This window comes from Pseudopodoces humilis, chromosome 4 (genome assembly GCF_049639895.1).
Source record: "Pseudopodoces humilis isolate 2021_Gansu_Grassland_sample_001 chromosome 4, ASM4963989v1, whole genome shotgun sequence".
In the NCBI taxonomy this organism is placed as follows: domain Eukaryota; kingdom Metazoa; phylum Chordata; class Aves; order Passeriformes; family Paridae; genus Pseudopodoces; species Pseudopodoces humilis.
In genome coordinates, this window is record NC_142203.1 from 4,295,727 (window position 1) to 4,323,378 (window position 27,652).

The 27,652-nt window shown below is 48.1% G+C and overlaps 1 protein-coding gene across 1 annotated transcript; it reads left to right on the forward strand.

Annotated features, from left to right (window-relative positions):
• The first annotated feature begins 8,026 nt into the window (after nt 1-8,026).
• Nucleotides 8,027-12,643, forward strand: KLF4 (KLF transcription factor 4). Its single transcript, XM_014260806.2, has 5 exons — nt 8,027-8,059; nt 8,463-8,774; nt 8,905-9,799; nt 9,879-10,043; nt 11,512-12,643. Exons 1-5 carry the CDS (start codon nt 8,027-8,029, stop codon nt 11,685-11,687), a joined length of 1,581 nt encoding a protein of 526 aa, XP_014116281.2. The 3' UTR covers nt 11,688-12,643.
• The last annotated feature ends 15,009 nt before the right edge of the window (nt 12,644-27,652 follow it).

The following is a 27,652-nucleotide window of genomic DNA, read 5'->3' on the forward strand; positions in this document are numbered from 1 at the left end:
CCATTAAAAAAAAAAATTAAAAAAAAAAAAAAAGAGTTGTGAAAAAATTAATGTTGCAAAACCAGGCACACAACATTTGTGTGTTAACAAACTGGATGTGCCAGAACTTAAGTTGCCCATGCCACCGTCTCTTGGCCCCGTTCTCGCACTGCAAGGTCACAAGCTACTTTCCAGAGAAGCTCTGCGTCACTGATGGATTGCTCAAGGTAGGTGTTGCTTGGTGTCAGACAGATTTATCCCTGCACTAAATTCCACCTAGGGCTTCCCATTGACTCGGCATCCCTGAAGGCCCAGCGCCTGCCAGTAGGAAGCACTTGGCACAAAGGCTTAGGTGGAATTTAGACTGGATGAATCTGGAGCCTAATGAGCAGCTATTCCTTATTTTGTTTCTTCCTCATTGTGCAGAGTGTGGCCCCGGGCCTCAATTACTGTGTGCTATTCAAACCCTGCTCAGAATGCACCATTATTAATTTCCCCATGTTTTCTCATTACTAATTTCCTATGGCACTTCTTGTCCCCTTCTCAGGGCCCTGCAAGCACAGTCTGCTTGATGGCAGAAGCAAAGTATGCAGTGAATCTCACACTCAGCAAGGATGGGCAACTTAAATTCTTCTGCTGGTGCAGGGCACCTATGGTGAGGTGTCCCCCAGGGCAGGGACTTTTTGTGCCACCAGCTGTCCATGGCAAAGCTTCTCTGGAAGGAATGGAGCCACCACAACTGTTCTCCAGCAATGCCATCACTGTGCAGTGCCTATGTCAAAAATCTGAGAGCAGTTGCCACATTGCTCTCATTAAGTGAGCAAAGGACTGTTATCATAGAGTAATGGGCTCCTGCTGGCCCATTAACACTGGAGCAAAGCTGGAGGCATTTATGGAAACAATGTGGAAAGCCTGGTATTTACTCTCAGAGCAAGGCAGAGCTGGTCCTTTCTCCCAGTGTTCTCCTATAATGTCTTTACTCCTGTTCAAATGAGGGGAATATTTATCTAATCATTTCCTCTGCTGGATGCTGGTGCAGGGAAACAACAGATGTTCTTGAATTCAGCATAGCAAATAGTTTAGGAAGACATCTTGGGTGAATCAGCTGTCCAGGTCAATTTATCCACAAGGCTGAGTGGGAGGAACCATTGAAAGATGGCAGAGGTGTTTAATGTCCTGTGATTACCTAGCTCATTAGCACAAATCTAATTGCAAATACTCCTGGTTAAACTCAGGAGCACTTTGCTGGTAAGCACTCCTATGCAAATTCAAATGCATTACACACAAGAAGCAGCTATCTCCTGTATTTTTTTATTTTTCTCCTATCTGGCACCTTAGTTCTTCTTTAGGAAGCAAGTTACCAATTCAGATTGCATTCCTTAGAAGCACCACTTTTACTCAAACAAAAGAAATTCGAATCTTATCCAGGGAGAAAGGTTTGAAAAAATCCTCAAGCAATGACAGCCAACTTTTCCTTGGTGGGTGTTGGAATCTGAATTTCTGCAGTATTAGAACTTCCCTAGCAGAAAAATGTCAGGTTTTCTACATGGAAAAGAAACACTGAACATGAGAGCAAGTGTGCCAAAGTCTTCCTGCTCCTATCAGCTCCAGCAACCACAATAAAAATTAAATGAGTGAGGACATAGCTCCATTAACGACATCACTCCATTTCGGGGTTATGCAAACAAGAGATGGGGGAACTGATTTTATACTGACACTGCTTGGGAATACTCTGGGAAGCCAAATCTCTAGTAAAGTGTGTAGGAGACGGGTTTGGGACTCAAGAGACGACTCAATATGAGTTAGCTGCTTGTTCCAAATTTATTACAATCTTAGCTACATTTTTATAATATTTTGCAAAGGTAACATGCGATCTGTATTCTATTATGATTGGATAATTGCTGTTTTTCACGCATTAACTTCTACATTTCTATTGGTCCAGCTCATAACACCCGAGCTCTATAGGATACTTTTTAGTGAAACTTATTAAGATACATTAAGCAGTTATATAGGATACATTCTGCAGAATTCACATCCTGACAGACTTCATAAGATACATTCACAAGATACATTTAGCAGATTTCTCATCCTAAATTCTTATTCTTCATTGTCTTACTAACAATTAGTCTTCTTCATTTCTTTGATACAATATTTTGCCAAAGACTTATGCTAGCTCAAAGTCAGGGTTGTGCAGGCCTTCCAAGGAGCTATGGCCTCGAGACGCAAGCCATTCTTCAACAAAAGTGCTTCATTTTTATCAACAGAAATGGATAATTAGTTAAAGATTACAATTTAAAAGGTGAGGAACACCGAGAAAGAAGGGCCTGGGACAGGGAGGATGGGGAAGATCTCTTCTGCATAGTTTTTCCACAGCTATTGAGGGGATCATCCAAGAGTGACTCTTCAAGAGACACAGATTAATTAGAAGTTCCAGAGGCTACTGGACAGCAATGCCTTAAATATGCCACAGAGATAATAATGAGAGATTCTGGTCCCAAAGAAGGATGCAGAAAGGTGAATTAATAGTAATCCAAGTTCCTGGCTTCTTCTTCAGAAGAAGCTGCTCCACAAAGCAACTTGGTCTTCTCACAGATACATTTCCCTGCATTTTCTAGCATATACCAAACCTATCACCCATCAGTGGGGATGATCTGGTTAGCTAGTAATTTCTCATGTTTTCTCTGGTTTTCTGTGACTCCTCCATTGGGTCTGCAAAAATACAAAGCATCTGTCTCATGCATGCAAAAAAACCCAAAAAACTAAAATCACAAACAAATAAACAAGAATTCATCCTCTTCGCTGTGTGCAAGTGTCCCCACATTACATGCAGGACTTTGAAATGGATGCTTATTGTGGAGCTGTTGTTTATACCAGTTCCACTGTGGGAGCCACTCATTTAAGTCATTGTTAGAGTTTGGAGAACATCTAAATTCAAAGATGGGGCAAATCCATCAGAAACAATGACAGATGGGGCTAACCCTTCAAAGCAAGGATGACTGTGATTGATAAAAAGAAGAAAAGAAGAGAAGAGAAGAGAAGAGAAGAGAAGAGAAGAGAGGAGAGGAGAGGAGAGGAGAGGAGAGGAGAGGAGAGGAGAGGAGAGGAGAGGAGAGGAGAGGGGAGGAGAGGAGAGGAGAGGAGAGAGGAGAGGAGAGGAGAGGAGAGGAGAGGAGAGGAGGGGAGAGGAGAGGAGAGGAGAGGAGAGGAGAGGAGAGGAGAGGAGAGGAGAGGAGAGGAGAGGAGAGGAGAGGAGAGGAGAGGAGAGGAGAGGAGAGGAGAGGAGAGGAGAGGAGAGGAGAGGAGAGGAGAGGAGAGGAGAGGAGAGGAGAGGAGAGGAGAGGAGAGGAGAGGCCAGAGGAGGGGAGAGGAGAGGAGACGCGAGGAGAGGAGAGAGGAGGAGAGGAGAGGAGACGCGAGGAGAGGAGAGGAGAGGAGAGGAGAGGAGAGGAGAGGAGAGGAGAGGAGAGGAGAGGAGAGGAGAGGAGAGGAGAGGAGGGGAGAGGAGGGGAGAGGAGAGGAGAGGAGAGGAGAGGAGAGGGGAGGGGAGGAGAGGAGAGGAAAGGAAAGGAAAGGAAAGGAAAGGAAAGGAAAGGAAAGGAAAGGAAAGGAAAGGAAAGGAAAGGAAAGGAAAGGAAAGGAAAGGAAAGAAAAGAAAAGAAAAGAAAAGAAAAGAAAAGGAAAGAAAAGAAAAGAAAAGAAAAGAAAAGAAAAGAAAAGAAAAGAAAAGAAAAGAAAAGAAAAGAAAAGAAAAGAAAAGAGAAGAAAAGAGAAGAAAAGAGAAGAAAAGAGAAGAAAAAAGCTCTTTGTTTTCCATAAATGACTCAAGGTATTTCTGCCTCTCAGGAATTCAACAGCCCTTGGATTGTTTGAAAGCAGAAAGTTGCTGCATGCAAGTGATCCTGGGTGGTGTTAAATTGTGTGAGGGCAGTGGTTGCCTCTGCCAGGTGAGGTTGTGTGGATGGTGCTGGGTGGGGGAATCAGCACCTCTGGAATCTCAGACAGGAGTTATCACCCTGGGGGAAATTCAGTGGGAATCACAACCTGACCTCTCAGCTCATCGCTGCCAAGCCCACCACTAAACCATGTCCCACATCCAAGTGTCTTTTAAACACCTCCTAGAAAAGTAAAATAGCTATCAACAAGATATGGCCGGGCTTTCAAAAGGCAGGTGAGAACAAGTCTGGCCACGGGCACTGCTGACATTCTCAGCATGAACATTTATGACCCTAAGTGTGCATGTGCCATCTGTGTATGTACGCACTTGCTGCTGCTTGAAACCTGCCTGGAACTGCTCACAATCTTCAGAGCTGTGCCCTTTGCACTGTACTAATCATCTACAAGTATAACTGCCAGCTGAGCAGGGGTTCATTTCTGTTTAACAAAAACAAAGCAACCCATGTAGGAACAGATAAATAAAGCTTGAGCTCAGTTGCACTTGGTGAGGAATATACAATCCATGGCAAAAATCAGATCCCCAAGGACACATGTCCCTTGGAGATAATTTGATGGCCATGGCTCTGGACTGTCTCATCCTCTTTAGTGAGCAGAGATCCTGTGGGAGAAGGATGAATCCTCATCTCTGCATGCCCCTCTCTAGAGCACACTTTGCACTGCAGGAGTATGTTTGAGCTCTCACACCTTCCCTCTCTCCTGGCTGCAGTGCAGCTTATTTGGGTGGGATGGGGACAAGAGAAACCCTCCTGGTGCTGCAATCTCCTCAAATTTCACCTGGTCTCTGGCAACATTGTCAGGGTAAAATGCAGCACAGCACCAAGGATTATGGAATCGCTGCTTTTGATGAATCAGCAACAGGGATTTTATTGGATGTAACCCAGCATCATGGGTTTGTTCCCAGTTCTCCTTTCATTATGTTGTGCCAGGACTGGAGCAGGGGCCCTGGCAGCTCCTGGCCTTGCAGCCAGGCTGCTGCAGCCTGCTGCAGGGACAACACACTGCAATCCCAAAAACGTCAGGGATGCATCTCATTGTCTGACCCCAACGACACTGTGACTCAATCTTTCCCAAAGTCTGCAGTCCTGCCATCAGCTGCTCCTACAGACAACCAAATCAAAGGGGATAAGCTGCACACTGAGGTTCCTGAGAAGGAGTTTGTTGAAAATCAAGTTCCAAACTTAAGCTTTAAAATAAACATATCAAGATAAACAGATTGGTCTTTGTTTCAGGCACAATCGGCTCAACTGTTTTTTCTTCTTGTTGATGTTCTTAATGTTTTTCAGTGTGTGATGCCATTTCCTGAGGACTGTCTCTGCTCCAGAAACCTGTGTTCTTCTTTGGCTTCTTTCTGCCTTTTGTGGTTTATACACACAGGTGACCAGTTTAGCACTGACTCAGGCTGGACACTAAAGCCTTTCACTCGGTCATTTTTACTCTGCTCCACACTTTGGCCACCGATACGAGTTGTCTGCGTCAGGTAATAATTCTTCTGCCAAAATGGGTGAGCAGCACCAGCAGCAAGTCTAGGGCAACCCCACTCCCACAGTGAGATGTGGTAAATGTGGAAGAAACCTCCTCCTTCCACCTGGGGAGGGAGAGAAACACACAGAGGCCACAGCTGTCTGGCACAGCGAGGGCTGCAGCAGACTCCTTTCTGTCCCAGCACAGCATCATCTGGAAAAATGTCATTGTACATCCCAAGGCAAGAGGGACACAAATTCTGTGCAATTCTCTATCTGAGTTAGGCAATACCCAAAGTCGGCTTTGAACAGCACAGAAACATGCTGTGTTCTGAGTTAGTGGAAGGAAAATTTTAGAGAAAATTGGGAAATTCAGACCAAACTGCGACTTGGGAGAAATGGTCAGCTGGAGACAGAAGGCATGTTAAAATAAATCTGTCCTAAGAAAAGAGCATTTAGGTTGTTATGTAGGCTGGGAAAGCATTAGTTGTGAACAGCTGTAAACTTAATGCTTTTAATTTCCACACTCAGGACCATTAAATCTCAGTCCTTATCATTTAAGGGAGGAAATCAGTAGTTTGCTTCATTAGTGAAAAAAAAAAAAAAATGTGATGATCTTTATGTGGGATGTTCAAATGCAGGTGTCATTTGACATACCAATGCCTTCAAACATCCATTTTTTTAAGCACCCTGCCAACATTTACACAACTGAAAATCAAGACTCAGATGAAAGTGGGCCACATCTTTTTAACATGAAATTTACACATACCTCACACATATCTGCCTGAATTATCCAGAAACATGGCAATCAAATCTATTTTAATGAAAGATTGTGAAAGCAAACCTGTTTTATTTCAGTCCGCAATATTCAAATTCTTTTCCTGGAACCCGTAAAGTTCTGGCATTTATTTCAAAGATATCAGATCACTTATCTGCTTCTGAAGCATTCTTGTTCTCCTATTTCTAATAATGGATGTGATTTTAATTTTGATGTTGGCCTCAAATGATCCTGAATTTGAAATTTGGACCAGGAAAATGCTGCATTGCTCGGGAGATCTGTAAATTAACAAATCTACAGTGAGAGCAAACAAACGAAAAATAACTGATGGGGAAAAATGTTCAGGGAGCTGCAAACCTCCACATCAGGGTCTTTCTCCTGAGACTAAGCTAGAAGGGAGGTTTGGTCCTGAAACCATTTGTATTCAGTTTGGATGCTCAGAGTGGTTTTCAGAGAGTCTTAGAGCACAGGACCTGCATGGGAGTCACAGCTGGGACGTGCTCCGAGGAGGCTGTGCAGACCCCCAGCCCTGCCCCTCCAAATGGGGAAGGTTCCTCCCTCCCCTTTTTGGGCATCGTCCTATATTTCACCAGCCTTCATCACCCCACGCTTTTTGTACCTGCGGATCCTGGCACATCCTCTGCCAAGACACGGACTTTGAGAAAAAAACAAAACAAAACAAAAAAAAAAATCCAAAAAAACACAAAACAACGCTCTGCTTTTTAGTGCCAAAGTTATTAATAATTAACATTCATAACACAAAACCGGTAAAACCGGTTCAGCAGACTAAAGCCCGGCATTTTATTATTATTTTAGGGTTTAATTTAGTCATCGTAAGTTACTCAGGCTCATGTTTGCAAATCACGCAGAGCTGGGACTTCACCCCTCCGGCCCGACTAGTTCTGGAGAGCGGGCGGGGGACAGGGGGCCCCGGGGGACAGGGGGCCCCGGGGGACAGGGGGCCCCGGGGACGCCGCTGCACAGATGGGGACAGCGCCGGGGGAGCCGGGACACGGCGGGCAGGACGGAGCCCATCGGGGAGCACCGGGACACGGCCCGTCGGGGCTGCGCGGCGCCGGCTCGCCATTGCCCTCTGGAGGAGCCCGGGCCGTTCTTACGGCTCCCCGCGGAACTGCGCTAAATTTGGGGATTGTTCTGTAATTTTCTTATTTTCTTTAATTTCTTTCTTTTATTTTTTTTTTATTATTATTTTATTTTATTTTATTTTACGGACTGTTTCCAGCCTGGCACCCACGCGAGTGAGGGCTGCCCGACCGCGGCTCCCTGGACCGCTGGGTCCCGGTGATGGAGAAGTCGAGAATAACCCAGTGCTGGTACGGGCTGTGTGAAGGGACCGCGCCGTCGGGGCGGTTCGGAAAATGAACAAAAAGAGAAAAAAAAAACCAAAAAACAAACAACGAAAAATAAAATTAATAAAAAGGGAAAAAGGGAACAGGGAAAAGGAAAAAGAGAAAGTAGGGAAGATACAAAGGAAAAAAAAAAGTTTAAACAAAAATTTAAAGCAAAAAAAACAAACTAAAGAGAACGAAAAGCAGTAAGAAAATGCAAAGCCAGGGGGAAGGAGGAGAGGCAGAGCGGCCCCGCCGTTCCACCTCCTTCCCCTCCACGCGGGGCCGGCCATTCCCGACGGGAGTTCCCAGCCCGCCGCCGGTGCGGGAGCCCCCGGGGCGGGGGGGGATCCCCCGCGCGTGGGTCGCCCCGTCCCGCCCCCCGCGTCACCGCCCGCGTCCGCCTCAGGGGGCGGAGCCCCCGCTCTTTCTGCGCGCTCCCCGGGCCCGTCCCGCCCCGTTCCCCCCCCGTGTTCCCCACATGTCCGTTTGTTGTCGCCGTCGCCATGGCGGCGGGGGCGGCGCGCCCGCCAAGTGAGGTGATAAGAGGGAGCGGCGGCGACAGGACCGCGCAGTGCCGAGCGGGGCGCGGCGGCGGCGGCGGCGGAGCGCGCCCGGCGCATCCCTCCTTCCATCCATCCCTCCTTTCCCCACTGGCACCACCGCGCCCCGTCCGTCCTGCCCGGCTCCCCACATGGCCGCGGCTCCTCGGGAAACGCCTCGCGCCGCCGCCCTGCCGGTGCCGGAGCCGCGTTGCCGGGCGGGGGGCGCCGCCCCCTCCTCCCCCTCCTCCTCATCCCCGCGGCGCCGCTAGCGCCCCGCGCCCCGCTCCGCGCAGCGCCGAACAAGAAGAAGCAGCAGCAGAAGAAGCAGCAGCAGCAGCAGCAGCAGCAGGGCGCTCCCGCGGCACCGCCCCGGCGGCGGCGCTGCGCCGGCTCCGAGCGGCTGGGCGGCGCGGCCGTGCCGCCTCCCCCCCCTCTGCTCCGCGGCGGCGCTCGGGACCCCGGCGGGGGCGGCGGCTCGGCGGGACGCCCCGGCACGGATGCGGTGGGTGCCGGGGGCGGCTGCCGCCTTAACCCCCTGCGTGCCCTCCCTGCCCGGCCGCCGGCTGACCCCGCTGTGTCTCCCCACCGCAGGCAGCCCCCCGGCGAGTGCGAGATGGCGCTCAGCGGCACGCTCCTTCCCTCCATCGCCACCTTCGCGGCGGGCGCCGCGGGGCGCGGGGAAGCGGCGCGCCCCCCGGGCCCCGGCAACGTGAGTATCGGCGCCGCGGCACGGACGGGGCCGGACGGGACGGGACGGGACGGGGCCGGGCGGGGCGGGGGCCGTGGGGGCGGGGGCGGAGCCGTGCGGCCGGGGCTGAGCCGTGCCAATGTCCCCGCAGCGCTGGCGGGAGGAGCTGTCGCAGCTGAAGCGGCCGCCGCCGGTGCTGTCGGCGCGGCCGGTGGAGACGCCGCCGTCGGAGCTGGAAGGCGCCGCGGCTCTAGGGCCCCGCCGTGATGCCGAGGAGTTCAATGAGCTGCTGGATTTCGATTTCATCCTCTCCAACTCGCTCATGCACCAGGAGCCCGCCGCCGCCGCCGTGGTGGTGGGCCCCCCCGCCACCCCCGCCCCCACCGCCAGCCCCTGCCCCGCCGGGCCCTTCGCCTACCCGCTGCCCCGGCCCGAGCCCGCCGGTCTCCTCTACGGCGGCGGCGGCAGCTGCGACGGGGCGCCCGCCGCCGGCTCCGCCGCGCCCTTCAACCTGGCCGACATCACCGACGTGTCCCCCTCGGGAGGTTTCGTGGCCGAGCTGATGCGGCCAGACCTGGACGCGGTGTACCTGCCAGCGCCGGCCGCGCTGCCGCCCCTGGGCAGCCTGCAGGGCAAGTTCGTGGTGAAGGCGGTGGGCGACTACAGCCACCCAGGGCTTAGCCCCAAGAGCGGCCCCGCCGCCCCGCCGCCCGGCGCCGACGGCCCCGGCGCGCCCTACACCTCCCTGCCGCGAATGTGCCCCAAAATCAAGCAGGAGGGCGCGCCGCCGTGCACCCTGGCCCCGCCGCCGCCGCACGGGAGCAGCCCCCGTGGAGCTCCCCAGCACGACTTCGCCCTGGGCAGCCGCCCGCTGCCCGCCCGGAGTACGCCTTCGCTGGGGCCCGAGGAGATGCTGGGCGGCAGAGACTGTCTCCCTGCCACGCCGGGGCTGGGCCACCCGCCACTGCCCCCGGGCTACCCCCCGGCTCCGGGCTACCCCACCTTCCTGCCCGAGCAGCTCTCTCCCGGCGCGCTGCAGTACCAAGGTGAGTCCCCGCCGTGCTGGGGCAGCGGATGTCCCGGCTTGGGCGCTGGCCGTGCTCACTCCTCCCTGTCCGCCCCTAGAGCTGATGCCGCCGGGGAGCTGCCTGCCTGAGGAGACCAAGCCCAAGAGGGGACGCCGGTCATGGCCTAGGAAAAGGACGGCCACACACACCTGTGACTATGCGGGCTGCGGCAAAACCTACACCAAAAGCTCTCATCTGAAGGCGCATCTGAGAACCCACACAGGTTAGTCCCAGTGCCGGGGTCGGGGGACTGAGGGGCACGGGGTGAGCTCCTCAGACAGTGGAAAGGCGTGAGCACAGGAGGAGGGTTAAAAGCAACAAGACCTTTCCATGCTGGGTTTCTGGGCTTTTTTTTTTCCTCCCCCCTTGGCTACGTGAAGTCCTTTACAGTCTTTGCTTACTGGCTTGACGTTTTGCTTAATGGTTCAGAGTGACTCAGATGTGGGAGCGGGTGGGTTTCTTGCCAAGTCAGAGTTTGTTACTTCTCTCTTGCTATGTGGCTAGCTAATTACCAGGTAGTTTGAAGCCAACTGGGATTTGTTGTTCTGGATTTTGTTTGCCCGCTTCAGAGAAGGCAGCAGACCTCTGTCGAAGATAACTGCTTTCTTTGCTGGTGGTTAAGTGCTTCGAACATGCACCCTTCTCTTGGATGACTGTAGGACTAAATGTTGTGCACCTCTGCAAGCTGTTGCTCCCTTTTTGGGGAAAGCAAAATAGATTCCCTGAAGAGACTGGGCTTTCAGATGAGCTGGCAGCTCATGGGGTGCCTTGCCTGCCTGTCGGACATCTCCCCCTGCACCAGCAGAGTTTAACTGTCGATTGTCCACTCCTACAATAGGGATAAAATCTGCCCGAAGTGTGTATCTGAGCCCAGTCTCAAACTTCAACCTTGCAGCTGAGTGCAGAGTTGCAGTAACTGAGCTTGTGAAAGCAAGTACAGCACACGGGTTTCACCAGCCTGGGCATTCCGTAACAGTGACTAAATTACCTGGGAATTTGCATAATTTGAATCCCTGGGTTGTGAACCTGATCCAAAACTTTCTCCTGAAGAGGAGATGGGAAAGGGAAAATATCTTGGCTCTGCAGTAGTTAGGCTACATCTTCAGGTAAGCAGCAGGGAGGAAAAAAAACAGGAAAGTAATCAGTGAACATCTGCCCCAAGCCAGTCAGCACCATCCCCAGGATGTGTAGGACAGGGAGTTTGTAATTGTTGGGGAAGCTCATCTTGCCATCAACAGTGGTTTTTGTATAATGAAGGCACTAGTAAGACTGAGTCCTTAATCAGGCTGAGCTAATGAAAACAGTTTCCGGCTGTTTTCAAATTCTTGAGACCTACAATTATCTAAATACATTGTCTGCTGAGCTATTTCTGGTTGCTATTTGATTGTGTAACAGCACCAGCAAAAATACACGCTCAGGTGCTCTGAAGTCTTATGTGCAAGGCAGTGAAAACAAGCATTTTAGTGAAGATTTAAGTGACACCAGCATTTCATAGCACATCTTTTGCATCTGTACATCCTAAAAAGCCTTGCTCTTTTACTCTTTGTTGTTTGTAACTGCTTCATGAAGTTTGACCACCCTTTCTCTTATGTAGGACAAGTGCTTGAAAGAAGGTGCTGCAAGTGGTAGGCATAAAAAAAAACCCCAAAAATCCTAACGGGTTAGTTTCACTGTCTGTGTTTTTTCTACAGGTGAGAAGCCTTATCACTGTGACTGGGAAGGCTGCGGGTGGAAGTTTGCCCGATCCGATGAACTCACTCGTCACTACAGAAAACACACAGGCCACCGCCCTTTCCAGTGCCAGCGCTGCGACAGAGCGTTCTCCAGGTCGGACCACCTTGCCTTACACATGAAGAGGCACTTCTGATTTGGGAAAGCTGTGGATCTTTCCCCCAACTGCCACAGAGATTCAGTATTTACAGCACAAGGACTGTCTTCCACAAGACGGGGAGAACTCATTTTAAGCACTACAGATAATCGAGGTGAAGTCTTCCAAAGAGTGGAAAAGAGGGATAACTGCATATGGACATTGCAACTTTTTTTTTTTTTTTTATAGTTAAACACTTAAGAAAACCAAAGACATTGGGGTCAATGACTGGATCTTCTATCATTCCATTTGTAAATCCAACTTGAATTATTTCTGGACTACAGAATGCCAAGGAGTGACTGGAAGTCACGGATATCAGGGTTAAACAGACTGCATGTAGTTCGGAGGGTGGGGATATTACACAGGGAAATGACATTCCCTTAATTTCCTTTCAATGCAATATTAGATGTACATGTCATCTTGTACTTTCTTTTTTTTTTTTTTTTTTTTTTTTTTTTCCTTCTAAAAGCCATTACAATGTTAGAAGAGGAGGAAAAATTCAGGTACAGAATTATATTTTAAAAGCCTATTTCATGGTGCTTAGTGACTGTTGGTTCTAGAGGTACCAAAACCAGGAAGCCAAAGTTCTCAAACTGCTGCATATCTGACAAGGAACTATTTTTTATCTTCCGATTGCCAATTATGACCTAAATCAGGTGAATAACCCTGGTTTATCTTTTTTATTAAGAAAATGACTTTATGCAGACAGTCTGTAATGCACTGTGGTTTCGATGTGCAATAGTTTGTACAATGGTTTATTCCCAAATATGCCTTAAGCAGAACAAATGTTTTCTATATAGTTCTTTACATAATAAATATGTAATATAAATTTAAGCAAACTTCTATTTTGTATATTTGTAAACTACGAAGTAATAATGAACATTTTGTTGGAATTTGTATTTTGCATATTCAAGGTGAAAATAAGTTTTAAATAAACCTATAATATTTTATCTGAATGGTTGCTCTAGGTTTTTTTTCCTGTGTATGGAGATGGCCAAAGAAAGTTTGTTAGGTATTTGTTGGTGGTTGAGTTTACCAAGGCAGGGATGGGGGTAGTGGCAAACATTTGTAGTCTCAATACTCCAAAAGAGAGGACTGTGTAAGTGCAGTGCTAGTGTAACATCTCTTTTTAGGGAAAAAGCTGTATGGAAAGTTTTTGCTCTGGATGTCAAGTTACCACTTATCTCACCTGTGTGGGTGGAACTGTAATTTGCCATTTTTAAAGTAACTAAATTTAAATTATTTTTTAGAGGACATACTTCTATTGAGGACATAAGACCTTGTGCGTCTGATGATAACAAACCCTAGAAATTTTTTATTTTTGATTTTAGCAGTCTTTTCAGCAGTGGAGGATTCCCATCATCATTGCCTTGGATTTCTTAGGCAAGCTAGTGTAACCACTTTAGAGTGAGCAAAGGAAAACCCAGAGTAATGTCGAGCAAAAATTAAACCTGGCTCAGAGAATAAAGGGTGCATACACAAAACGCCGCGTAACCATCACCCGCACGGAGTTTTCTTTTGAAACCTGCTCTGACCTGGGAATCCAGTCACTCAGCGAAGAGCCAGGATTCCTGCAGGAATTCAGATGCAGCCAGGGAAGGCTGACCATGCAGGGGCTGAGGATGTGTTGCTGCGAGGTCCCCGGCGTCCCTCCAGCGGCGCGTGCCGCGCCGCAGCTCTGGGGGCGGCAAGCCCGCCCCAGGTCATCGCCAGCCTCGTGGTGCTTCTCCTCTGGGACCTCATTGTTCCAGCTGCTTACAGAATGTGTAGCGAACAGATGATTTCCACATTAGCACTGGCTGAATAGGACCTGTTTTTCTCACTACTCTTCATTAAAAGGGAAGAAGCAATTCCTCTTCAGCTGATTTGAAGTGTCTGTCAGCTAGGAATTTGGGTGTATGCGGTGCCCACTAAAGCTGAGGGAAAAAAATAGCAGGCAAGGGGCTTTAGTGTCTTTGTGGTAGTTAAAACAAAAATGGCAATATCAAATTTTTATGTCCGAGTGTGCCTTTGGAATGCTACTAAAGCTCACGTTTTGATGTGGTGTTTGTGTGGAGACCAGTCCCATTTCCTCCCTCAGTTTTTATAAGTAATATAACGATGCAGAAAATACTTCTCACCCCTTATCGCCTAGGCATGCTTTGTTCAACTGAAAGCTATCTTTGTTGATTTGCTTTATAGGTAACACAGGGAGTAAGGAATGTCTTGTTTGGTTTGCAAATAGCAAGTATTTAAAGCTAAATTAAAGTTATGAGTCACCCTTTATCTAAAGTTTTTCCATGTGAAAACTTTTTACAATTAAACCAAGCATTTTTTTACCTCCTCTGTTGCTCTGCCTGTGAGTTCTGGATGAGAGACCCAAGGTCAGCACTGAAGCTGAGGGCCTGAAATGTTATTGTCCCATCCAATAACACCAGGGCACGCTTAGTAGGTGTAAGATCTCCTTTGTATGGCTGCCATTCAAAACCTCTTACATACGTGCAAAGTCTATGTTCTGGCACATCTGTAACTACTGGAATCTGAAGATTTCTGAGAATCTGAGAAACTGGTTTCTTTTGCTTTTCCAGTGTAGTGTCATTATGCACCCTTGAGAATTTTGTAAGACACTGTAGCACTCAGTAAGGCATTATCCTCTTCCGCCAGCTTCAGTTTCTGCTTGATGTTTTTATGGACCCTAGGTTCCTACTTGCATGAACAATGGCATTCTTGAAACAGGGCACTGCTCCTTATTCCATTTTATTTTTTTTTAATTCTCATTTATTTCCCTGATCCTCACCAAACTGTCCTCTTGTATGAATTTCCAGACTGAAAGGGACAAGACTGAAACTTTGTATTTAAAAGAAAATGCTGCTATGTCTTTAACCGTTGTTTCCAAATTGCTGCTCCTATACTTTTTTTGGGACAGGAGCCAACTGCTCACTTTTTGCCATACAGCATGAAACCCGTGAGAGGCAGTCCTTACTCTTAAGGAGGTCTCTGGGGGTAATACTGAAATGAGCAGCGCTCTGCTAAATAGAGCTGGAAACAGCATGTTGTGTTTGCCACCTGTTTCATTGTGTCTGGAATCCTGGAGTTGCACTTAGGTGCCGGATTGCACATGGATGCAGTGAAACAACACATGTATCAAAAAGCGTATCTCGTAAAAACATATGTAAAACAACGAGAAGTCTTGTAAGTATGTCTTGAAAAACAAGATTTGTTTAGCGTTGCTAAAGCTGTACTCATGTGCTGCTTTGCTGGGGCATCTAAAAGTCAGGGTATGAGGTTATTAGGGGTGGCCTCTCTGACATGGGGTGAGCACCTCCAGAGCTGCCCCAGAGCAGTATTTCAGCTACTGAAGGTAAATTCTCTTGCGGCAGGGAGTTATCTCTGCAGTCAAACTACAGCCGTCCTTAATCCTGCTCACCCCTAGCCCAAATCTCTCTGGAGCACACTTAGCATGTATAGATGGAGCTGCTTAAAACAAGATGGCACATGCCTGACTACTGAGTGCCAAGTATTCAAAAGTGGCACCAGAGTGAAAATCTTCTCAGAGCTGCAACTGCTGTGCACTTGTCTGCTGCACACCATGGCCTGGGAGTCCAGGTGTGACTGTGACCCAGCACGAGTGGCCTCAGACACCCCCTGTCACACGGAGGGGTACTTGCAAGAGAGTTTTCTTATCCCTCGTGGTGGTTACCAGATCCTGCCACAGCTGAACTCAACTGCAAATCTCACAAGGATTTATATTAAGCTGATATGAATCAGTGAATTTCATTCTCCTTCTCTTTAATAAGGGAAGATCAGAGGCTGCTGCGGTTAATCACCCCGAGTGCTAACGGTTCAACAGAATTAGTTTACACAGGTTTCCTATGGGAGTCTGCTGGATCTTGGAGCTAGCCTGCTTTCACTGGAGTCCCTGGCAGGCACTTTTAACGGCATTTGAGTGTAAGATTTACCAAATTAACCTCTGTCTGTCCCTGGGCTTTGCTCCCCTGAGTGCAATTGGGTCGCGTGCTCTAAGGCAGCAGGAGAATAGGAATGGTTTGCAAGCTGGGGACAGGCAGAGAGAGCAGTGCTTACACTGTAGGACTTGGGCAGGAGTCTGGATGTGGTAGAAGAGATGGTAGGAGGAAGCAAACTCAAGGTATGGTGAGCAAAACTGATACGGAGAGGAAGAGGAGCACCACCACCACCGTCGCCGCCATGTGTTGACTGAGGCTTGCAAGGAGAGCTCCCCAGATTAAACAGCTGTATTTAAGCTCAGTAGATATATTTGTGGACACCAAGAAAGACGAGTGTGTACTTAAAAGAGGGGAAGGCCCATCATTCACCGAAATTTAATTGAGGTCACATTGGCTTGGAGCCACAGGGTAACACACCCACATTCCCCTGTCTGCCGTACACCTGGATGACTCACGTTTCGTCTGCCCTTCGCTCTTGCCGTGACTTTACCAGGGGAACATTTTCATTACTGCTGAAGGCATTGCCACCGAGCGCAGAAATTGTCTCTGCGGCGTGGAAGTGGGCGGTGGTAGTGTTTCTGCAGCCTTGTTCTCCACCCTGGATGCATATGGGTATCTGTTAGTCTCTTTTTCACCTTTGGATGCATACCTGTGGGCCCTCAAGGCTAGAACCTTAATGGTGTGAAAGACAGGAGGGGGGAAAAGTGGCTTGTGCTTTATTAATGTTTATTCTATATTTAGAGCACGCGTTCCCAGAGTTTTACAGGAGACTGGCGGCCCTAATAGCTACTCACAAGAGGCATTAGGCAGCTGCACCTTTTCCCTTCAGTAATGTTTTCCGTTCTCTTGGAGCTGCGACTTCTTTTGTAACTGAGATAGTGATTTTCACACAGACCTGGCTAGCTTGGGGTCAACCTCATGACTTGCTAATTAAGAAGAAAAGGTTTTAGGGAACACGGAACACGCCAAGCTGCTTTCACTGTGAAACCTGGGTGAGCAGAAGGGTAATCATGTGCTGCTATCACCGCAGCCATCTTGCTACAACCCTGAAAAGTTTTGCATGGTTTTGCTTTGGGTACAGCGTGCTTGTTTATCAAGCACAAGCTAGGGCCTGCTTGAATCTTGCCATTCAAGTTCTCCACTGTTAAACTTTCAGGCTTTATTCAACAAAATAACCCAGCTTCCCTATGTTATTTGGTTTAAGGCCTTTAATTTTAAAAACAGGTATCCCACAGTTATCCAGAATGATTTACCCCACTACTGCCACAGCAGTTAGGAAGGATCTGACAGGAAATGCCACACCACCAGCACACAGGGGTTCATTTACTGGGAGCTTCCTCGATGGTGCCCAGAGTCTGTGCATGTCTCAGTGTCACAGAAATCACAGAATCACAGAATAAGCTGAATTGAAAGAGACCCTCAAGGATCATCAAGTCCAACTCCTGGCCCTGCACAGAACCATCCCTGAATCCTACCATGTGCACAAAAGCATTGTCCAAATGCTTCTTGAACTCTGTCAGGCTTGGGGCTGTGCCCCGTCCCTGGGGAGCCAGTTCCAGTGCCCAAATACCCTCTGGGGGAAGATCCTTCTCTGAATATCCAACCTAAACCTCTCTGACACAGCTTCAGGCCATTCCCTGGGCCCTGTCCCTGGTCACAGAGCAGAGGTCGGTGCCTGCCCCTCCTCTTCCCCTCAGCAGGAAGCTGCAGAACTGCAGTGAGGTCTCCCCTCACTCTCCTCCATCTCAATAGACCAAGTGCCCTCAGCTGCTCCTCACGCGGCCCCTCCAGGCCCTTCTCCATCCCCACGGCCCTCCTTTGCACATCTCTGACAGTTTAATGTCATTTTTATTCTGTCAGGCCCAGAACTGCACGCACCATTCCAGGTGAGGCCGCCCCAGCCCAGAGCAGAGCGGGACAATCCCTCCCTGGCCGGGCCGGCCCTGCTGGGCCTGGTGCCCCAGGACAGGGATGTCCCTCCTTGCTCCAGGACACTGCTGGCTTGTGTCCAGCTGGCCATTCACCAGGACCCCCAGGACTATCCCAGGTGGAGAATCCAGCACTTTCCCCCATTAAGCTCCATACAGTTGGTGATTGCCCAGCCTCTCATTTGTCAAGGTCTCTCTGCAGGGCCTCACGGCCCTCAAAGGACTCAACAGCTCCTCTTGGTTTTGTATCATCTGTGAGCTTGCTGGTCCCTTCCAGTCCTGTGTCCAGGCCATTTATGAAGATGTTGAGGAGCACAGGGCTGAGGATGGAGCCCTGTGGAGCCCTGCAAGGATGGCAGGAGCAGAGTCCTGGGTGTTCTTTGCCCTTGCAGCCCTGGAAAGGCATGGGAAGGCTCTCTGATTTTGCTGTCCTGAGGAACCAGACCTGCAGTCGCCACATGGGAAAACCTGACTCCCTAGGCTTTTGCCACTGAGTCCACCTTGTGCTTCCTGAAGAAGAAATTCTGCAGAGAGGGCCTTTCTTACGTGTGGAAAACTACTCCTTGAGGCTCCTGCATGAGTCTGATTTCACACACTAGGTTTCTGGGAGGCTGCCATGGTGTCAGCACTGTTTGGTGTCCAAATGTCATCTAGAGTCTTCCTCTTTGGGGGCTTAGCACCCATTGTTGTTACGTTTCTCTTCTCTGATAAAAATTAATATTGTGAATTAGTATGTTGATAAAATACTAGGGGCAACACTGATGGTAATTACTGAAGCAGGTTGGAATTTACTCTGCAAGCTCTGGATGAGGTTTTATCCTGTGTTTAGGCTCAAAACATACTGATTCAGTAATGCTGTTGGCAATGTAAGGGGGCTGCCCAAAGGGATACATTTGTCATTGTACTGGGATGTACAAGGCTTGGCTGTCCATTCTCAGTTCCCACATCACACCCTTTCAGCAACAGACTGCCCTGGCTGACATGGGATGGCTCAATTTGCTGGCTGTGCAGTAGAATATTATTTTTGTTTCAAAATATTGAAATGCTTTCCAGTGGAAAGCAGAGCAACTTCACCACTTTCAGCCTTCCTGCCTCCCCAGTAACTGTTTGTGCTCTCTGCAGCTTGAGAGAATATTACAATGCTGCTGTCACCTGTACAAGATGTTTGACTACCTTCCTTCTGCAAACACCTTCTGAACAGCTTTTGATTTGTCAAGGTTCCTGGGTTCACAACGTAAAACTCACTGCCAAGGCTTCCTATGCAAAGAGACCAACTTGTAACCATGGTGCAGAGGAGGAGCAGAGGAGCACACGGCCGGGCAGTGGCCACTTTTGTCTGGCCATGGGTATTTCTTCCCAGTCACTGGCCAGAAATGGGGCTTAAAGGCACAAGTGGCCCTGTGATGGGTGTCTCTGGGGTGATCCCACTTCACTCTCCCTGGAAAAGGCTCCTTTCCAGGGAGCTCTGATGATTACAGGTTTCTTCAAGCTCAGGAGCATGAGGAGATGCCTTTCCAACCTGCGTTTATTTTATGCTGTAGCTTTGCAGATTCCACTTGCTCAATAAATATTTAATCCTTTTTGGTGCCTTCCTGAGCTTCTGGCTTCTGAGGGACCTTGTGGTAAGGAGTTCCATGATTAATTATGAACTACCTTAAAAATATAGGTGGCGGGGGGAGAAGAAAAAAAGTGTTTATTTTCTGTAGTCTCTGAGGCTGCTGCCTTCAAGATTCCTGCTGTTTCCCCTCGTCCTACACACTGCAGAGAAGGAAAATATCTAACCCCTATCTCTAACTCAGTCTTGAATTCATTGTGTACTACCAAAGACTGGAAGGATTTGACTTTGGTTGTGTTTTTTTAATGAATTTGTGAAGAGAAAGTGAATATGAGATTTTTACATATGGATGAGTTAATCTAGTCTACTGTAGACTGGAAGAATGCCAGGATATTTAGCATAATATGATATTTCAGTCTATATTTACATGATGTTTTGGTTTACTGGTTTGTTGGTTTTGGTTTTTTTTTTTATTTCCAGGACACCTGAGAAGTCCCTACCCATCAATCCCCCTTTTTTTAAGGATGGGCGTTTCTTCAAATTTTATTTAAAACAGAAAAAAAGCCCCAACTTTTCACGGGTTTTTTTTGTTACATCTTGCAGAGATTCATGAGTACACTGTTTGCCAAAGTGTTTCCCAGCTCATGTACCTAAACATCCACACAGGTTGGAGTAATTCATTATTTATTTGTACACCTTTATTACTGAGACATTATTAATAATTGTGGGGTTAGTATATTTGCTACTGTTATGTTTACTGTTACATGGAGAGGGAAACTGACCACAGAAATGTTTATTGGCTCAAATCTAACTCCAGGATTTTGTCTTTGAGTACACCTTCAAAACCCTGTTTCTGTACGTCTTTCCCTGTTGTTGTGTCCTAGATCTTGAACAGCAAGTGTCAAAAATGCAGTGTCCTTTTGTACTGGGTACTGAAATTCATTCCAGGTGAGAGAATTCTCTTTCTAAGAAGTGATCAAGGTGTATCAGGGCTGTCTGGGAATCTGACTACTTCATTAACAAACCAAATTCATTTGGTTGCAGGTAAATCCCCTTGGTGAGATGAGGTTAGGGTTTATGCTGATTTTGGGCTATGCAAATGAACTGCATAAGCAAATCCAAAGCATTATATATAAATAGGTAGCACTTTGAAAAAGTTTAAGATCCGAATCTTCAGGGTCCAGCACTGGAAGCTGTGTGTGAACAAGGCAAAGGAGGGGGGAAGGGAGGCAGGGGGAAGGGAGGTATGGGAGAATACAGAGCAAAAGAATGATTTAAACATTGGCCAAACCACTGTGTTAAGTCAGAGGTTTTCTCTAACTGGCTTCTCCCAGCATTTTGTTTTGTGCTAAACATAAGGTGCCACAGTTTACATTTAATAACTCTGTCCAAGTTGAAATAAATTTACATTTAATAACTCTGTCCAATTGAAATAAATACTGACTGTCCATGAACAACATCCCACTAGGCAGCACAGAAGCACAAGACAGAAATCTCTTCCTCTGCAGATGCATATCACAAATAAAACTTGGTGCATGAATTTCCTCAGGGAAAGAAGCATAGGGAAGTCACTCAGCATTTTTTCAGTTCAGATTTGTTCAGTCTTTCCTTGCTTTGCACTGCCTGGCTACTGCGAGCGAGGTGATAGGAGACTGACAAACTTCCAGGATAAATGCTGTGACTCTCTTTTCCCAGCCAGCACTTGGAGGCACACAGAGTCCACTCTGCCACTGCCTGCACAGCTGCCAAGACAGGGATGTGGAAAGAGGAGAGGTTGGTAGGAGGAAAATTTACAGGCACCCAAAATGGCTCATCAATGCTTGATGGAGTAACAGCTGCTCTGATTTCCTCCCCCTTTACATACAAGTGTCTCAGACTCAGAGCTGTTTCAGGCAACAGCTGATGATACTTCTTTAAAGTGTGAAAGTGTGGTAGGTCTGCTCAGCCTCCGTCCCTCCCTCCCTCCCTTCCTCCCTTCCTCCCTCCCTCCCTTCCGCCACTTCCTTCCTTCAGCCACTTCCTTCCTTCCGCCACTTCCTTCCTTCCTTCCCTCCCTCCCTCCCTCCCTCCCCTCCCCTCCCCTCCGTCCCTCCCTCCCTCCCCTCCCCTCCCCTCCCCTCCCTTCCCTCCCTTCCCTTCCCCTCCCTTCCTCCCTCTTTCACAGAATCATTAAGTTTGGAAAAGACCTTTAAGATCCCTGAGTCCAACTTTGCCCTCCTTTCTTCTCTTCCTCCCTCTCTCCCCCACACTGTGCCTGCAATGACACCATTTAACATTACCAGTTTATTGCAAGGGAATTTGAAATTTTGCTGTGGAGCCAAGCTTATCATTTTGTTTGGGAGATGGGGCTCTCACTTTACATCTGGGTGCTGTTCATAAAGATCCAATCCTTGGAGCCCGGTGGTGGGAGTGAAATGACGAAACGCTTTGCGAATGAACAGAGAAATTGAGATGGAAGACTCAAAAACATGACAAAAGGAATCAGAAACCAGGAGACCAAGGGGGCCTCACTCAGCAGCTTGGCAAGTGCTCTTCACGTCTGTGGGATGCAACGAACAAGCAAGCCACACATCACTATTCAGGCCCTGTAGGGCCTCATCTTGTTTCCTTTATTGCAATGAAGAAAATGTATAACGTGGTCAGGGTTTTCAACCTGGGAGGTGTGTGAAAGCTCATTTTTAAAATTTTTTTTCCTCTGAATTCAAATAACATAGAAGTTCACGAGGTTCCCAGCGATGCTCATTATTTAGTATGCACAAAAATGTTCTCAGGTGATGAGCGGGTGATGAGAAGCAGCAGGAAGGAGACACTGGGAAATGCAAATAAAGATTGTGACTTTTGGCTTGAGTGAGCCCAAATAAGCTCTGGGTCCTATGTCAAAAGGAGGTGGTGGTGATCTCTTCTTTCTTTAAAATGAGGGAGTGAGTAGAAAATGCCAGGCGGGGCTTTTTTTGATTCTTTGGGTTTGTTTGGGTTTTTGGGAGGAGGAGGGTTCCCCCTCAAACTCTGTTGAAGATGTCTGGGTTTGCTCTGTGTTTTTATTTATTTATGGGCATTTCTATGGCACTCATCCCCACAGAATCTGGGCAAATCTTTCCTTTCCTGTATCGTGTAATTAAATCTATAGAAAACACATATGTTCTTGGCGGGGAAGTTTAACTCTGCTTTTAGAAGGGATTTGTGCCTTGCAATTAAACACTACTTTTGCAATGCTGTCATGTTTCCATGTACATCTGAGTGGGAAAATAGATTCCTGGTCAGGCTGTACCCTCACACACCTGTTGCCCTGGAGTGTGGGGTCATTGCAGTCCAGTGGCTCTTTTGGAATCTTTGGATTTGACATCTTTTGGGGGTTCCAGAGGCATTCTAATTCCAGGCACCACCTGAAAGGGCACCAACACACGCACACTGACCCTAAATGGGAAAATACAAAGCCCTCTTGCAATAAATAATAGCAAAAAGAGTTTCATCTGTGTGGAAGGGGCTCCTGTAAAGATCAGCTCTTCTCTTCAGCCTGAAGTTTGCAGGAGGAGAAGCAGCAAGTGCTGGGAGAGGCTGGACCTTTCTGAGGAGCCAGCAGCAGCATGAGCTGGCACTGGCTACCTCCCCTCCATGTCTGGCTTGTGCCCCATCCTCTAAAGGAATTTGACTTTAACCTTCACTTCTGTGGAGCATTTCACAGTGAAATGTCCTTCTGGTGTCTGGTGCAATTGTCATGGGTGTCCTGCAGGGCTGCTGTGTGAAGACAAGCTGACAATGTCTCGAGGACAGTTTTGCATGGGAAGTTGGGGCAGAAGTCTGAATGAGAACAGTCAGTTCTGTCTGAATTCAGCGGGCCAGCCTGGATGGCCTTCCACAGCACACAGTGAGGGAAAACTCTGCTTTCTTATAAAAACACAAACAGGTCTGAACTGGCTGTGCACCAGCCCTGGTGATGGTCCTGCAGATGTTCCCTGGCTCAGCTGAGTGACCGGCCAGTGATGCCTGGCATGGCAGGACTTGTCAGGCCATACTCACACTCAGATGAACAGGAGATAATGTTTAAAAATAAACATTTTTAATAATGTATAAATAAATTTATACATGAAAAAATAAAATACAAAAAATATTTTTAATAATTTAATAATTTTTAATAAGAGTTGGCTCTCAGAGACTGCCTGCCTCCAGCAGAGGAGTCAACTGCCCACCCAGAACTGACTGACTGATTCACCTCTTAGGTAAGAATTTGTAAGGTGTCTGGTGGTCTGTGTCCCATGGCAGTGACAACATGAATACATTGGAGGAAAATAATCTGTCCCTTCTCTCTTTGACAGTAGTTTGTTTTGCCCATTTCAGAAAAAAAAAAAACCAAAAAACACAACAACAACAAAAAAAAACCACCAAAAAACCCAAACAAATAAACAAACAAAAACCCATGAAAAAGGTGCACTTATTTATTGCCTGAGGATGATCTTTTACAGAGCCTTGGTTCTCAGAGGGACAGTAACCAGCTGCCCTCATACCTGCACATGCCTTGTTGCATCCTCGGTCACCTGTGAAAACCTCTGGCACTGTTGGTGTACCTCCTTGAATTCTGTTTTTGGCAGGCACACACCTAACACAGGTTTGTTCATCACCTCTCAGGTATTCAGTGTTCATGTGTTTCATGGCCTGGCTGAATCAGACCTTACAGGGACACAGCTGTCCCTGGTTTATCATGGCCACATGAGCAGAATTTGGCTTGCTTGAGCCTCCAGCAACAAATAAGGAAAGATTATTGCCTTTTTTCTTAGGTGGGAAAACCCTTATGCTGATTTTCAGGAGCAAAGAACACCAATACTAATTGAATGCAGAGAATAATTGTGTTTCCAGATTTTGGAATATATATTCCAAATATGAAATACGATTCCAGTCGTATTGGGCTGTGCCTTGGGGTTTTTTATACCCTAACTTTTTAATTCTAGTGTTTTGCAGAAGGCAAACGAGGTGAGGTTTTGCTGCTGGAATGTGAAAGGAGGAGTCAGGAGATATCTCTCGCTGCTGCTTGGAGGCTGGATGAAAAGCCTTTTGCCAAGATCATTAACAGATCAGGAAACATCCATCTCTGTCTGGATGACAAATACTGAGGGTATTCCAGAGGGGTTAAGCGGGTTTTGGTGTAGGTACAGGCTTCACCCTTCAGGTCTTCCTACCAAGGAAGGCGCAGGAGGAGCTCATCGGGCTGCAGCAGCAGCAGCAGCTGGTCCTGTGCAGCCGTGATTAATTGTTTTCTAGTGCCACCCTGAGGATTGCCGGTCCCGGGGTTTTCCTGGGGAGACGAGAGCTCCTGTTCAGCCCGAGCGCCAGCCCGGAGGGAGCTCCGCTGCCCTTGCCAAAATGCTCAGCGAATATCGGGCACCATTGCCAGGGCAGCTCTGCTGACCACCGCCTGCTTCTCCAGGGCAGATTTGCCGGGAGTTTAGGCTGGCAGCATCGGTTTAAGTCAGGATCAACCCGAGTAAATAAATTGATGCGTGGAGCTGGTGGTGCTGAAGGAAATCTCTGAACCATCCCGGCACAGCCATGCCTTGCAGCTTTGGAAACCTAGGAAAGAGGCTCAATGCAGCATCAGACTGCCAAAATAAAACAGGGTCAAAAGCTGCATGGTTTGCTGGTACAGCAGCACGGTGGCTCTGCAGTGCTGTACATCGCAGCCCGCAGTCCTCCGCGAGCACGCACCCAGCTCAGCTGGTTCGTGTGTGTGTGTTTGCTTGTTTGTGTCATATTCAAACATCACTCAGAAGATGAAATGAAAGCTGCATATTTCATCTCACCCTCCAAAGCTGGCCAAAACAAGTGATGGGCTTACAGTCGTGCCAGGGTATCTGGTGTATCTAAGAATGCCCAATGATGTTTTGGGAGGAAGCATGCAGTAAGTTAAAAACAGGTTAAGGCACTAGTTTGGGACTCCAGAGAGCTGGCGTCAGTTCCCAGCTCTGCCACAGACTCCCAGTGTGACCTGAGGCAAGCTATTTCCCTCCTGAAACACTTTCATAGTCAGAGAAGGCAAAATCCCACTTCATGTGAGTTTTGCCTTTGACTTGGTGGAGCCAGCTCCCACCCACGCATTTCAGAGCTTAAAAATTAAATGCAGGCTTAAGCACCTTGATGAAATAGTGCCAGAAGTCACCTGCATTTCAGCTTCCTACACCTAGAAGAGGAACAAAGATCACTTCCCTATTCCCACTCACTTTGCATGCCACGGCTGAAGTCTGTTTGTCGTAGGACTGAGTGTAATTATGGGGCCATGCTGACCTGTTCCCCTGATAAACTGCAGCTTGAGCAAGAACCAGACTTGTTGGAGGCCTTGTGTTTGTCTGCCGTCACTTGCACTCGGATATTTTCATACCTTACCAGCCTCTCTGCACTGAGTGGGGCTTCCTCCAATCTTAAGTGGGAACAAACCATTCGCAGCCCATGCTAATGGAGAAAAATCAGTGTTTCTGCCTAGGTTAGGGGTGAGGATCCCAGTGAAGGTCTCCTGCCTCTCCATTTTTTTTCGGGGAACGTCCTGCTGTGGCAGCATACAGCTAAGTTTATATAACTGGCTCCTCGGAGCGCTGCCCTGAACAGGATATTCCTGTTGGCGAAGGGCTGTGCATTTGCTTAAACCAACAGCTGTAAGTCCCAGCAGCCCTTGACAGGTACAAACAAGGAACCACAGCGAGGGCTGAGGGCAGGAGGGATTACTGTGCTTAGCAAGAAATAGGCTCCGGCATTTACATGCATATCGCGGATGCGCTCTACAAGGTAAACAAATATGGCATAAAAGTATATTTGGCTATTCAAATGGCACCGATTGTTCCTATTATGATGATGTCTCCCAGCATGTATTTAGTAACACGCTAATTGACTTTGCATGCATCAGGAAGAAAACTTTTCACTATCTGTTTCAGGATGGTTTCTGATGACATTTTCTTTTAACGTTTTATTTATTTATTCCGGGGACTGTTTGAAATGAAAATAGATCCTGGCTCCTGCTGACACACCAGGCTGCCTGTGCCAGGGCTGATGTTGGCCAGGGCAGAGCCTGCTGTGAGCATGGATAGATGGAAAGGCATCTGCAGGTCCCTCCTCCAGCTCCAGGTCCTCTTCTTGCCCGGAGAGTGGATGTGCCAGTGGTGGTTTGGCTCGACCAGGCACACAGCAGTGACTCCTGAGCTGCCTTCACTTACAGCCTGAATATGCAAAGCAGTAACCAAAGACAGCCTCAGTGAGATTTGGGTTATTTAAACCTCAGGTACATTTGCACGGCTCCAGCCTGACGGTCACAGACAGCGAGCACAACCGGGGCCCTCCAGGACATTGATCAAACTACTCGCCCTCCACACCAGGGTTTTTATTTCAGCCTTAAATGTGTCAAGTAGCTTGTTTAGCTCTTCTGAAGGGGAAGTTGAAAAGCCCATGGGGGAAGCAGAAAGCAAACAGTCCAATCAGTTCAGCAGCCCTCCATACTGGAGATGTGCATTAGAACAGCAAACATGATTTTTAGACATCTGACTGATAAAATGGTGCTTAATGCTTCTCTAGTTGTGAGGGTAAATTTGTTCTGGTCATACAGCAACAGTTGGCCAGCTGAATCATAAGCAGCAAGATAAACACTTGTGGCAAAGTAACCTTTGCCCCCACATTCGAGTGGATAAAGAGAATCTAATCAGTCATTTTATTTTAGCCTTGTTTCATCCAGAAAAATTCTGGGGTCTGGCACAAAGTTTCCCTTTCCCTGTGCTAATTGTTTAATGTGGTTTGAGGGTTATCTTCATGGGGAGTCAGACAGGGAGGTGATGTGTGAGGGCTCAGAAAGCTTGGAGTCTGTGGGCTGTGGGGTGACAGAGATGCCAGGGCCAGGCTCCTGCAGCTGCCAGACCCTGCCAGCTGTGACAGGGCAGGGGAAACAGCAAACAACTTTCCCTGCTCCACAGATCGCTGCTCAAGTGCCTCACAGAGGGGTGCAGCCTGGAATTCCATCAGCTGCTGCTCCTTCCCCCACAGATGACAATGTTTTGTAGGTGATCGTGCCAGCAAAGCCTGGCAGTTCACAGGCACCCCACAACAAGCAGGTGTCAGAGCCACACAAGCTGAAAACGTGGACAGTACTTGGTGACAAACTCTTCTTTCAGCCCCAGTGTACTCTGAGGAGCACAGGAAAAAAATCAGGCCTGGTTTGCAGGAGTTGGGGGTGTGAGAATACCCTGCATTTTGTGAACAGACCAGAGGTCTTGCGGCCTCTGGAGGAATTACCCATTTTTATCCATGACCAGGGATGCTCCTGAGAGCCCAGAGTGTCCATTTGGGTTAAAGCTGTGCCACAGCTACAGCAGAACAAAAAACCAAAAGCTAGGACCTGACACTGCTCCTCTCCTGCTGCTCCACCACAGGCCTGGAAGTGTGTTCAGGGAAAATGCATTTAAAAAGAAATTGTTGGTGGGGGGAAAAGGAATAAAGGTATGGGGGAAGGAGTGTGTCGGTGTCCCAGAAGCCCAGCTCTAAAACATGCACCAAGCTGGCATTTTTGGAAGC